The sequence below is a fragment of the Triturus cristatus genome, chromosome 3_2 (assembly GCF_964204655.1).
Source record: "Triturus cristatus chromosome 3_2, aTriCri1.1, whole genome shotgun sequence".
Classification (NCBI taxonomy): Eukaryota; Metazoa; Chordata; class Amphibia; order Caudata; family Salamandridae; genus Triturus; species Triturus cristatus.
This window is the reverse complement of record NC_140584.1, coordinates 652,372,292-652,386,941: the sequence shown is the minus strand read 5'-3', so window position 1 is coordinate 652,386,941 and position 14,650 is coordinate 652,372,292. Positions and strand designations below refer to the sequence as shown.

The 14,650-nt window shown below is 43.2% G+C and overlaps 1 protein-coding gene across 1 annotated transcript in view; it reads left to right on the top strand.

Moving 5' to 3' along the window:
- UNC80 (unc-80 subunit of NALCN channel complex) overlaps nt 1-14,650 on the top strand; it is a 3,271,126-nt gene that overhangs the window by 3,086,100 nt on the left and 170,376 nt on the right. The window contains exon 62 of the mRNA XM_085648598.1: nt 10,253-10,364. Coding sequence (XP_085504724.1) covers nt 10,253-10,364 — 112 coding nt within the window. The remainder of the gene's footprint in view (nt 1-10,252; nt 10,365-14,650) is intronic.

The window sequence follows — 14,650 nt, the reverse complement described above, 5'->3', positions numbered from 1 at the left end:
TACATGCGGTTGTATAAAAAAAATCTTCTTCCTTCACTGTATGAACTGTACTTTTCGTCAACAAATGCCAGAATATCTGGCTATCTTTCAATTTTGACGTCTGAACTAATTTGCACCAGTTCTCTTCTTCCCAACATTTCTTAGCGTCTGTGAGAAGCTGGCCTGGGTTTATGATGTCAACTAATGTAAGTGGGCACCTTGCACCATTCCAGACAACCCTAATGGTGATTTCAGAGGTCTTAGAAAAACTTAGAATCTCTCTAAGTGGTAGCTGTGAAAAGCAGGCTTCAGGCTTAGTTCAGAAGGAGCGTAAAGCAGCTTGTTTTACCAGAATGCAATCTTATAGTATAGATTAAGTGAAAAAGAACCACACATGCTATTTATAAAAATATGTATTTACCCACGTTACCTACACCAGGGAAGGTGGTGCATAGGTGTGAAGTGGTGTCGGAAACCGCTGTCGAACCCAATGGAGGACTTCAGAAAAGTGCCGCTGCAGAAGAAGGAGAAAGTGTCCAGTGGAATCCAAAGGTGGATTTGAGATGAGAGGTACCTGCAGGCAGAGGGGATAGAGTCTATGTCACTTAGGGGTGACCAGGAGACTTGGAAGACAAATGCCCTTCGATGTTGGATATTGCAGGATAGATGACAATGACCTTGACTCTGCAGCTGTGAGGACCAGGTGGCGCTGAGGAAGACCAGGATCTGTGCATGAGCTGTCCCACAAAGTATGTCGAGTGCTGAGGGGTCGGTGACCGGCGGGAGCACCAGCAAGTCTTGGCAAATGCAACCAATGCAGGGATTGAAGAAGGAGCAATGTCGGCACCAGCAAGGGCCAGGAGACTCACCTCAAGCAGGGGAGTCAGGGCAGGCCCTGAACAATCAGGGGAGCCCAAAAGAAACATGTGTGACCCTCAAATGGACCCACAGGCTGGAGGCACTGGAGTGGCGAGAGGACATCGAGCAGCTCACCAAAAGATGCAGGCCACGGTGCACACGATGTGATGTGGCTGAAGATTCTGGTTACTGGAGGTGCTGGAAGTTGGGGCTACTTGTAGCCCGAAGATCTTCTTGAAAGAAAGCCAACAAGCCCTTGCAACTGCAAGTTGACGCAGTGCACAGGGCTTTGGTTATTGCAACCCCCACGAAGGATACTGGCCTCAAACTTGGTAAGAGGGCAGGGCAGGCCTCAGGAGCTGTGGAACCCTATGGAGTCCGGAGAAGCTCAGGATCAGCAGACCGGTCGACTTAGTTGCAGTGCCTGCGAATGCAGGGGAGTGACTGCTTCACTCCAAGGGAGATTTCTTCAGGTGTCTTTGATACCCACAGGCCTTGGAAGGTTCCTGTATGGTACACAGGTACAGACAATGCAGCAGACTGGAAGGGAGACGAAGCTGAGCCCAAACGAAGTCCAGCGAAGTCCAGAGTGCCCAGACGGTAGAAGTGGTGTCTGATCTGAATCTTATCCTGCGACGAATCTAGAGACCCACCCACAGGTAAGCCGTTAAGTACCCTTAGGAAAGGGAGGGTCTGAGCAGGGGGGAGGTTACTCCCATATCCTTTGTTCAGTTACGCGCCAGAGTGGGAGCCAATGGCTCCCAGGACTGATTTGATCTGGATATGCACAGGGACACCAAATGTGCCTGTCATGCAGACTTAGTGGCGCTGGCAAGCGCACCCACCTGGTCCCAATACACTAAATCCTATCTGCGAGGTGTTCACAGCTCCTTGTGACAGGATGCCTATTGTTCTGCCTTCCCCTGCTCGAGCTTGGCTCAGCAGCAGGAGGGCAGAGATGTGTCTCTGTCCGGTAGCAACCATTTTGTGCAGTTAGGGTCTAGAAGGTTGGCAACAGGAACACTGAGAGCCTAACAGAGGACTCTTCCAGTGCTTGGAATCATACCTCCCACACTGTTTATAGTGTGGGGATATGATTCCAACATGTTTTATACCAAACATGATAGGATTTGTTGCAGACGTTTTTGAGATGGTCATTGCGTAATTACTTGATGCCCCTCTATATGGCATATGGCTGCTTCACTAACAACCCGGGAGAATGGACTCCGTAGGCTGTAGGGGTGTACTGCTCATTCAGGGGCACCCTCTCACTGAGAACCAAGCACCAAGCCTTCAGGATTGCAAAGGTCTGCTATAAAGTTGACTTATAGGTTTTAAGTGCAGTGACCCTAGATATAGGAAACCAATATCTTTTGTATGTGGTGCTAGCACCAGCTTACACAGGCTGTAATGGCAGGCCTGTAGTTCCATTTTGAATGATCTCCAATGGGTGGCATAATGCATGCTTCTCCGTGGTAACTATTCCCTGGGTACCTTAGTAAAAAATGAAAAAAAACGTATACCAGGGACTTATAAGGGTACCCCAGTATCCAATCTGGAATGTACCTAAGTACTTATCACAACAATTTAAGGGAGAAAGCAGATAGACTGGGGTACTGATTAGCAGGACCCCAGTCAGACTAGTCAAAAACAGCTTAGCACCAGGCAAAAAAGTGGTGGTAACCATGCAGAAGGATCCTACCTTCCTACAGCATCTTACTGCATTCTATTATATGCTCTTCTGCCCTCTACTATCGCAATACTATTTCTGTTCTCTACAGCTGTAATTAAAGCTGATCTAGCCAGTTAACTTTTGTCATTGTACCAAGGCGTATCTTTCCACGTAGGTGGGACTTTTTGACACCGCCTACAGAAATATCTCTTGATGGACTTAAGTAAATTAGAGAAGCTGCTCATAGTTATCACATCGTCACAATTTGGGTTCCCCAATGTAGTTAGTGTCAAGATTACCTCCTCATAAATAATGCCTAAAGTCTTCCCATCAGATAATATAAAAGGCCATTCTATCCGCCTATCAGTGTTTGTGGTAACTGTAAGCAGACTCGGAGCATCAGTACAGTTAGTCAAGTAGGGATGTCAATTTACCCCAAAACCAGTGCTTTATGATCACTATCTTGTCTGTCTATGACTACCATATCTTGGACCTTAGGCCACGGATCTAGATCGACCATTAAATCCTACTTTGTGTAGTCACCCCTTTTAAAAGTGAAGGATGCATTTGCATCAGAGAGCGTCCACCTATTGCAAGCGTGAACACCATGTGTTAAAGTAAAGGACAGAACTTGTTGCCCGACCTTGAAACATCTCTTAAGGGGTGGAATCTGCTATTTTTTTATGCCCCTTGCTGAATCTTCCTCTTGGATGAGGTCCTGTACAAAATCAACTGGCTCATAGACACATTGATGTTCCCTTCTACAATAAGACACTATCCCCTCTTTGAGTTCTCTAAAAACAAATTGTCAAGGTCGAGATTGTAGCAGACTCCTGATTCTGGCAACAAAAGCGATTATAAATATTGATCAGCCTTATTACAAACTTTCCTTTTAAAGGTTCAAAATCAAGGCCTAATATATAGGCTTATTCAATATTTAACCTGTAAATTTTACAAATCGACCTGGTGATTACCCATATAAGTAAGCCACCTGCTGGACGGCCCTTAGGCGATGGTCTAGCCTGAACAATGAAGTTAGTAAAACCCACCCTCTGGATAGGTTTAATCGCCCAGGTTTCTTGGATTAGGCAAATATGACACCCATCTATTAACTTACCCCAGTTAGGATCACTCAATTTAGACCTTAAACCTGAGACATTCCACGAGATCACTTTGCGATGTATATCTAATGCCCTGGATTAGATAACACTCCGGATGAGTTATTTCCATCTGAATAAAATCCAAGCTTTTGGCATAATTGAAGTCAGGTCACCTCTCTTGTGGGGTGGTTAAGCCTTTATTTCTACAAAAACTATCCCTCTGTGGGTTGTGAAATGACTCTTTTAAAGACTTCTCCTTACACCCAGTAACACCCATCAGGCATCAATCAAGGTCAGTGAGCAGTTGGAATCTATTACGAGTTACAATTGTGAATTTCTGTTGATCCCTAAGCATGTTCTGAGTTAGACAACCTCTGGGGGTATTATTACATGGGAAGGCATAATATGTCTGTAAAAGTACCCCAGGGGAACAATACCTATACCATGTCCTGTACCCTCCCAACAGGGCTTGGCACCACAATTGAGCAATCGTTCGCAAAGATCACAGTATCTACAGTTTACCATTGTACAGCCTTCATTTATATGTTTGCATGATGTACCAACCCATTCCACTCTTCTAACATATTAAATGTCCTGGAAACTAAAATTCCTACAATCAGTATTACGTGATAGCCAATGACAGACTTTGTTCTTCAGCTATCCCATTGATCTGTCACTATTATCAGGCAATTGGGGAACGTTAGTTAAAATTGCCACATAAGGGCAACACTCAGGAGGAAGTTCCAATGTCACCTGCTTAAGATGAGCTTGTGATCGTTCAGCTACTTTGGTGGATTCTCCTAATACAAATCTAGAATCCCTCTCACTACCTCTTTGTTGGCGCCAATCTTCCATACCCCTGGTTCACTACTTGCTAGTTTCACCTGGTATATTGGCACTACCTTTCGGTACCCTTTCATCCTGGGTCTCTCTTATCACAGTAGCTTGAAACCCTTTTATGAGTAAAAGAAGATGAGGTGGAACGAATAGCGTTGGAGGACTAGGTATTTGGTCGACCTGCCTCGGGGCCTCCCTCATTGGTCCAGGACCCCCTCTACACCTCTTTTCACTTTCAAGCTATCCAATGTAGTCTGAAACATTAAAAGAAGTCCAGCCAATAAAGGGGAAAGACTTGCTGTCAATACAGACTCAAATTTACTAACTATGCAATCCAAGGCCAAGGTAGATTTCAATGAAGAGCCAAGGGTAGGGGCTGCAGTCTTATCCGTGCTAGGGAACAAGGATGGCATGGTCCTACCCACCCTAGTGCATTGTATAATTGAGGCCTTATTTGATCTTGTTCTTGGTGCTTGATTTGTGTACTCATGTTTAGTTTTCTTTTTCCTCTTCATCGGGGGGCCCTCCCGTGTTAGATGTAGATGGGTGAGGCAAAAATTGAGTGTCCTGCAAATTCCCAGAAGTAGTCTTAACCTCACCCCTTCGGCTAGTGTCCCTAAGGATCTCAAGGATGCTACAAGGATCTGGTTTTGTGGAAAATATAATGTCACCCAATTCCAATGATAGACGGCGTTCAGCCAACCTAATTTCCTTATCAAGGACCCTTGCGGTACGCACCAGAAAGGAGTCTAGAGTAGTACCTTGCGGCCTCTTGGGAGAAACTTCTTTATCCCCCATATTTTTCCGTTTCACCATTTCCAATATATCAATGTAATTTAAAATTTATAGGGTAAGAACTCATCGGACACTTGTGCCAGACACCGAAACTAGCCCGACCTGCCTTATATTTGGCACTCCAGCTCCTGAGGGCTGATGCTATTGCAGCAAGGGAGGCTGGGATGTGTTCTCCTGACCCCCAGAAAAGTCTCAACTGTGTCTGGAAGATCTGCTGCAGTGTAACATGCACCCCTGGAGTATTCTGATACACAACTTTGTGGATGATTGTCCTGGCTTTACAAATCACCTGTTTCTACACTGGAACAAAGTTGTGATTCAAGAGTGAAAGAGATTGAGCTCTTCTAGAGAGACTTGCCATGAACAGCAGCTATGTTTTGTATAAATTAGAGGTGGTACAGAACTATATCTGAAGCAGCCAGATCAATGGATTTTCTGCAATCTTAACACTGCTTAATTTATAACTGGACTGTATATGCAGTCTTTGACAAACAAGAATATTATTTTTAAAAGTTTCAGGAGGAAACAACAGGTCTTCACTACCTTGGCTGCTTCAATAGCCAATTAAATATTTTGATCCATGGGAATGTGTACATTTCATGATGATTTTGTAAGCAAGGGAAATGGTCCCATTGCTGTAGGCTAGAGTTCATTATTTGAAACTGAGCAAGATCTGGATGTAAGCAACACCTCAGTTTTTAAGGGGCTGAGTTTCAGAAAAATGACAACCATCAACCATAGGGTAAGGTGCCAAACAGGGAATACAATAGCTGATCCCCTGATTGCTGAATAGATTCATGGGGGAGGCTGACAGTGAGATTCATGTAATCAGCGTACATATAAAAAAATGGACCCGCTTGAAGTAGAAATGGGTAAGGGGCTACATGTGTATGTAAAACAAAACAAGTGGCACAATCAGGCCTCATAGAACACCCTAGTAGAACCCTTCTTGGTTAGATGTGAAAGTAGATAAACTGAACTATTGAGATTGGTTAGATAGAAAGGAGCGTAGCCCAACTAAGCATGTTGCTTTCAAAGCCTGTATTGTTTCACGAGAATGGCATGGCCAATGGTGTCAAACTCCGCTGATAGGACCTGAAAGACCAAGGCTCTGACACCATCGCCATCTACCTTGCATCTCAACTCATCGGTAATAGACAAGGCCACGAGTTCTGTGCTTTTTCTGGGCCTAAAATGCCTTTAAACGATTCTAGTCTGTCACAAATTTCTCAAAACTCTTTGTTTGGGTATTTGTAAGTACTGTATTCTTTCTAAGAGAAATAAGGCAATGAACAGATAGACCCAAAGTTATTCAGATCACTAGCATATAGTGAGGGTTCCTTCAATAATGACTTGCTATGTCTTCTTTACCTTTCATTTCTCTTGAGGATAAGCAATTATTAGATAGCTGTATAAGGTCATCTGCAAGAAATGGTAAACGCAGTTGTAGAAATTTAGTGGAGCAGGGTTCTAACAGAGATTCAGCCCATTTACTTCTTTCAGCTACTGCTGACATTTGTTTCTTTGTGACCAACTGAAATTAAATCATACTAGTCATTGCTTGGCATGTGAAATGACCTTTTATGTTTGAGGGGCACACAGTGGTTCTCAGGCTTTTAATCTTTGACATGAAATATGGGATATTGAGACCGTGAAAATGTTGGAGGGAAGCTTACAGACATTCACAAAGATTAATCTGAACTTCTGAGGTTTTCGGATGGTTTAGTTGAGCCACATGAGTATGTTTGCTAGTTAGGTGCACAGTCTTAATATTACAAGGGTGTGTCTTGTCCTCAGCTCATTTTCTGCACTGAACGATGACAAATACAATGTGCTTCGCTCTTAAAATTCAATAAAGTCAGAAGCCAAGCTTTCCCTGGGCTATTTTCTGTGCAAGTGGATTTTTCACAGCTTTCTATTTAAAGGAAGGTTTCTGGTGATCCAGCTTACAAAGCAGTTGTTGCCTGACTTTAAAAAAAATGATTTTAAACTGCATCTCTCTGAGGTGGCCCATTTAAGAAACAGTTTTTTCTACCCAATAAACTTGTACTTATTCAATTCCTGCCATCACAGGATGAGAACTCGCTTATGGTAGCTGGAGCAAATGGAGATGTATTATTCACACTGTCTTTCTCGCATGGTGTATTCTGCGATTAGGAAGGACTGGCACAGTACCAGGTGTGGGAAAGATGTCCATAATGCAATGGGGTGCCTCTTAAATGAGTAAAAGAAGACATGATTTATGACTGTCGAGGTAGCCTCTCTGGGGATAAAACCAAAAAACAACAGAATGATTTATTTAAAACATTCTGATTCAGTACTTGGCAGCAGTGCTGATATTCCTATGAAACAGTTCACCCTCTGGTTGGTCAGTCCCACGCCCAATTCCATACAAGAGTTTACCAGTTTCCAGTCAAACCCCTTCACAAAGGCAAGCTTGATTGAGTACCAATCATTTCGCTTTTTACAGGTTGATTTGTATTGCAATGAGCAACCAACAAGACTTGCTGTATTTGACTAAAGAGAACGGCACATAGGAATTTGTAGATTGGATGGTTCCTTAAATAATGAATGCATGGGGAGAAGAAAAGGAGAACACTACAGAACAGAGTACCACAATTCAAACAGTGCACTTGTATTCTTTCGCAAAGAGTTCTGTAGGTAATTCACAACGTAACCAGTGCATATGGCTTCCTCTGTGTTGGAATAACGTTTCCTTGTGAATCTTCTTGGCGAGTAGTTCACAAGGGGTGATTTCGTTAATAAGGATGAGATTTCATTTTCATCGATTTATGCATCGATTTTCACATTAACAGAAGCAAGGAAAAAAAGTTGTGTGTGTTGCCAGCAAACTGGTTGTAGTTGAACCAAAATGAGGCAATAATTACTACGTGGAAGGTGGTGTAAGTGAAGTGGCCTCCAAACAGAGCCTTGGGATAGTCAATCAATGATCACCCTTCTCAAAGAATGAATCATAGGAACTAATGTGTGCTCCACAGGAGCGGCCCGTGAAGGTAAGAGTGGTGGGCGGGGCGGGGAGGAAGTCATCAGACAACGACGAGGGAAAATTAAATTTAAAAAAAAGAAAACCACTTACCTTGCACTTGCTGCATCGCCAAGTCAAACTGTCTATTAGACAAAATAGGAATATTCACAAGGAATAAAGCATCACAATTGACGAGAATGAACAGTGCCAGACCTCCTATGATTTATAGGTTACTGACATGTTTGATGGAACAACATGAATGCGCCTAAGAATAAGCAAATAGTTATAGTGGCTGACTCGATTATCAGGCTCCTCACAGCCAGCCATATTTTGAGATTTGACATTTCAATAGAACTGTTTCCCCAAAATTAAAATCTATGCAGAAAAAAAATAGAACATGTGCACTTTTATACCTATCACCGAGGGCACAGTTTCCAGAGCGAGCACAAGCAAGCACTCCAGCAGCTGAAGAAGGCTAGGAGAACCTCGCCGGTCCCCCCGTTGAAGCCCACAACAGGGATTCCAAGGTACTATTGAACTGCAAAATGAGTGGATATAATATAACCCACTCAACACTGCCGCACAAGCAGCGACAGTTCACACTCACCATTCCTGAAGAAAGCCCCCTAGACCCGGCTGGGCACAAAGGGGCTGTAACATGTCGACCTCACCTACGGACTTCAAAAGATGCATAATATTGATTGTTCATTGAAACTTTGCTGGGCTGTTTAATAGTAATGCTCGCTGTGCTTGTCTCCACACTTACCTGGCAGAGCAGTCCTAGAGCGAGCAGCATTACTCTTATTTAGAATTTTTAAAGCCCTATATAATATGTGCCTGCATCAAGGGTTAAAATTTAAAGGGATGTGGCGCAAACAGAGAAATTAATTCATGAGTGAGAATATGGTGAAGTGGTTAATCTTCACTGTAAGGAATGAGCAAGCCAAAGGTACAGAGAAAAGTCATTCCATAGGCTTCGAGCAGATTAAAAGAATGTCTTTTTGCAGGTGTGTTCTTTGTGACCTTCTTGGATTTCAAATTTTGCCATCATTAATCTACTGTTTACATGGTTGCCTTTTGAGGGTTGTGGCTTTAATTACCAAGTAGTCCAGTTTATTTGAGTGGAAAGACTTGCAATGTACACAAGGCTTTATAGTGGATAAGAACTTAAAGTTGGGTAGGCAACTTAGAGTGGAAGGAAACAGCTTGGCTATGCACAGTAAGCTGATTTGGAACCAGGCTGTCTAAACTTTATTCTTCTCATATTCTTTGATGAAAAGGTTTGAATGAATAGAAAAGCCTAGGAAATTTGAAGTACAGGTTGGGAACACATCCAAATTCATGCTTTCGAGTCTTGGAGATGGAAGTGCACCACCCTTAGGATAAACTCAAGTCTTTATTGGATTGAGTTTAGAAAACAGTGAACAATCATGATCTGGAGCCCCATGACTTGAGTTTATGGATATTTCTAATCAATTACACTTAAAGATGAACTTGAGAGTTGTATGTTATTGATAAAGAACAATGACTTGTTGATGAATTGGCACTCACAGGCATTTAATTTACAAACTAAGTAGCATGGTGGTATGTATCTCAATGGGACACTAGGTGAAAAGGAGTGGTGGTGAGGAGGATAAGTCCATTGGAAGAAATTGCTTTCTGTTACAGAAATAGGAAATATTAAGCATGGGAAATGGGTCCTCATCCCTGAGATTCTAGGAAATTCAGCCAAGCTTGCGTTTTTTCTGATGCTGGTAGTATTATTCACCTAATTCACCAATGAAGCAAGTGCCATACAAAACCAAATTCGTCCTGGAAACATTTTCTGTCTAGGAGACTGTGAAACGTTTTTGTGTTATGATTGTAACATGTAAGGAGTGTCATTAAGATTGGCTTCAGATAAAGTATTGTTAAAGTCCTGCATATGCCACTGAGAGTCATGGGTAAATGATGGATTGGTGATATTTCAACAGGACAAAGTTTTCTCTTTTTTCTAATATTACTATTTCCACTCATCTTCTTTAGCTGCGGCGTCCTCTTCTGTCACGTCAGAAGACTCAAACGGAACCCAGAAGCCGCCAGGGGGCTCGGCTTTCAACTACACGACGAAGTATCCAGCCTAAGGCCAAACCTCTTGGTGAGAATGAGGCATTTTTATCTCACATCCTACCTTTTTCCCTTTCCACAATTATAATTGAAGAACTGAAGTACATGTTCCTAAACAGATTCAATATGCGGTTGACTTGACAATCCTGTTTTACGTGTAAAGCTGAGAGCTACTGAAATCTATTACTGCTTTGAAAGAGGTGTAAATAACATTTCCACTTTCCACTGCTGCTATGATATAAATATAGTAATTGTAAATGTATTTATGACCCCTGATGAGGCATTGAAGTGATTTTTCGGCGAGTAGCATGCTACTCCTGAACCTAAGATTAGTAGGTTGTAGATTAGCCTTTTTTTTTGTTTTGTTTTGTTTTGCTTAAGCATTGGTTGTGTTCTTGTTTTAATGCATGTTTAGTAGTTTGGAGTAGGAGTAAAATTATACGAATGAGTTTGAAAGGGGGAGATTGGATTAGGGATAGTATGATATGAATGGATGTGTAAAGGGGGAATAGTACACTTCTGTGTAAGGAATGGCTGTGTGTGCTTGTTAGTTGAGTAGGATGGCAAATGGAGTGGTGAAAGTTTGATAAGCATGTTTGAGAGTTAATAGTAGACAGAAAGGTTTGGGATGAGACAGTGGGGGCAGTGATGCGAAAGGATTGAAGGGTTCTTTTTTTAACCCCTTAACTGCTGGGCCTCCCCCCCCCCCCCCCCCCCCACCAGTGCTGAGCCCTTTTTGGGCTATTTGGGGTAGTTCGCAATTAGGCCTCTGTAACTTTTGACCACAAAAGGTATCCACGCCAAATTTGCGCCCTTTTCTTCCAACATCCTGGGGATACTAAAGGTACCCAGGGTTTGTGGATTCCCCTGGAGGGGACCCAGAAATTACCTAAAATACAGGTAAATATATATATATATATATTTTTTTAAATGAAAAAAAAGGGCTACAGATGAAAGCGTCTGTTTTTTTCCCTGCAAATGGTATCAAAAAAGGGGTTGTGGTGCCGAAATCACCATCTTCCCAGCTTTCAGGGACAAGCAGTCTTTTGTCAGAAAACCAAAATGTTTTACACAGTTTTGGCATTTTTCTGTGACATAGCCTATTTTTGCTATTTTTTTTCAGTTAATGGTAAAAATGGCTATGAAAGCAATAATGGATCCTGAAAAGCTATACATTTTAGAAAAGTAGACAAAATTCTGAATTCATCAAGGGGTCATTTGTGTAGATCCTTCAAGGTTTCTTTATAGAAACTAACCGTTGAATATAGGAAAAATTGAAGGTTAGTTGAAAAAAACAGACATTTGTGTCAACATTTTCACCTGTAACTTCTTCTGGGGATATATAGGACTTGTAGGTTCATCAAGAACCCGACAAACCCAGAGCCAATAACTGAGCAGCGTCTTGCAATGGTTTTTTATTATGTACCGGGTACATAGCAATTATTCTGGGTAAATTGTAGTGAGTTCTCTCTGAATACGTACAGGCATTGTTAAGTTAGCATAACCACGTTAGATGTTAGAAAGCCATCTTTTTGCTTTTGCACACGGCACTGCGTTTACATGTTATTTCTTAAAACAGACTGTTGACTCGAGACTTGCTTCACACAAGCGCGATCTGTTGTTACTATCCCAAGCTCTGCGCAGCGACCTTGGTCTGTACATGGTGTGACAAACAGTCTGAGGTATTACACAATGCATGTTTTTCACTCTAGGTTGATCGGCCCACTATTTAGCCATAACACACGCGCAGCTGCAAATGCCTGAAAATTAGTGCTTTTAGTATCACAGACATCATGTTTATTATTCAGACCGAAGACGAGCCTTCCTGCGAGAAGTCTCCTGATGCTCCTGTGATGTGATTTCACTAAGCTGATCTTTGAGGTATGGGGTCCCCTATTCAAGCCTAAGAGACCTTCTATTAGCATAATAATAATATTAGCTTCTTAGTAAAGGGAAGGTGGTAGTATCCACTGACATTATAATATGATCACCCCTTTTATATTCTATGGTATTGTAACTATGTTGCTGGTTTTGATATTAATCATTTGTCTGCTTGTATTAGCCAAAGTACTGCATCTTAGGACACGTGGTCTATAAAAATAAACCCCTTTTATTTACAACGTGTCTCTGTTGATTATTGTTGTGGACTGATGTGAGAATAATATACGAACAGGTATTTCCGATTCCCACCATTCCTGAGTATGTACTGAGTCGCTTGTTCTGGGTTGTCTATTCATTGGGATCTCTGAGCTAAATCTCGGATAACGAATGGGACACTTATGCTAGCCGGATACTGGGTTCTGGGTTCTGAGGTGAGTTTCTGGTACACCACAATTCACTGAGGTCCTGGGGTTCTTCGCATAGTTCTGTGTATCAGCAGAATCCCTGCAACATGGCGCACCTAACGTTTGGTCTATGAGTTGAAACGCCTTAGTAGTGCTTACATTTAGTCCACAGCACCCTCATTCTTGTTTCCGGATAACAAGTCTGACGGATTTTAAACCTACCTAGTTCTATTGATATAGGTTCCTTCAAGCTTGATTATTAAAAAGGTTATTGAACCCTTGTGCTACTGAATACTTGAAGTGTAGCTTGTCCTTATGGCAATTAATATTGCGGCGCATAGCCGTGCGGCCCTGAAACGTCACTTGACGCAGTATGGGGTGCCGGACGCGGGCATGGACGTCATCTTTGTGGTGGGAGCCGATGCGGCTCACCCCTTTGAGTTGTTCTACTCTTGGGTGACGATTCCGGCAGTCAGTGGTAATGATAATACATTTCATTCTTACACTGCCACTGCCGTGCCTGCCGCCTATGCGCCTTATAGGACACAGGAGATACCAATATCTGCTTGGCAACATCAGATTTGGTTTAATGGCGCCCTCCCCCATGTGGTTATACCGCCGAGAATGGGCCCTTTATCAATTGCGGGGGCCACTTGGCCGGTACTAGCCGGATTTACGCCTCATCCCCGTTACCTCACGGTGACGGTGGATGAATTGCGTGTACTACACACTGCCCTTATAACAGTATATAGGGCGTTAGTGCAGTATGTGTCGCGCACTGTACAGGCGGGGGCGCCTGTTAGTGCGGGACAACCTAGTGATCGTCACGCGGTGGTCATTAGTCCTGTTATGGTCAATTCTGTTGTGGGCAAGCGCCCCCTCGCAAGGGATGATTATCCCTTTTGGCTTGCTGAAAAATTTGACCAAATAGAGGCGGTTTATCCGCATACAACTCCTGTGGAAAAACACAGGATCCTCACCATTAGTTTGCCTAAAGACTTAGTTCCCCATATAGATGACTGTGTATCCTGGGGTAAGATTTTTGCTGCGACGTACGCGCAGTGCTTCGGCACTCCGTCTATGTTACAGCTGCCCTCCATCATTAAACAGGTTCAAGAGGACCATGGAGCGGAGTCTGCGATAGAATTGGGGATGCGGCTCCTCGGAGATTTTGGCCTGGTGGCTACCATGATAATGGGAAACCTTAAGGGTGATGCGTTGCACTTTCAGGTTCGTAATGAACTGAAGAAGGTTGCTGAAGAGGACAAGCCGCAGGAATTTGCTAAAATAATCGCAGAAGCATATCGTGATTTGGGTCGTAGCTCTTTAGGAGTTAAGCCTGTGATCAAGAATCCCGATTCTAAGCAGCAGGGTAAGGCAGGAACTTCTGGTAAGGATGAACGACCCTTTTTTCCAAAACAAAAGTGGCCGTTTAAACAACAGGGCAAGCAGCAGCAGAAACAGGGCTCTCGGCCTGCCTCTCCCGTACAGTCAAGTAGTGAACGCACTTATGATCTGCGAGATCGTGCTACTATTAAGTCTCCTGATAGATTTCAGGTTTCTGAACCGCGTTCTCCTCGTTCTTCACAGGAAACATCGGCTACACAGTCTGGTGGCGGAGGCGGTGGCAAAGGTCGGGGTGCTCCACAACAGCGTGACCAACCCCGACAGACTGAGGGTAAAGGCAAGCAGGACGAGTTTGCTCGACAAAGACCCCCGTTTCAGAAGAAGAAAGTGGCGGCTCTGACGGCAACATATGCCTCAGATAGTGCGGACACAGCTTCAGAACCGGACATGGGCGCTGACGCTACTAGACAGCGCAGCGGAAATTACCATAGTCCGTCAAGCTCTGCGTCCATTTCTGGCGGCGACAGCAACTGATGTATTGGTTACTGTTGAAACAGCTGACACCAGAGTGGCTCCCCCTGATAGACTTTATGAAATAGTCTTATTAATAGAGGGTGACATACAACGTACTATAAAAGGGATTTTTTGGGATAATCTGACCACCACCTATGATATCCTCCTAGCG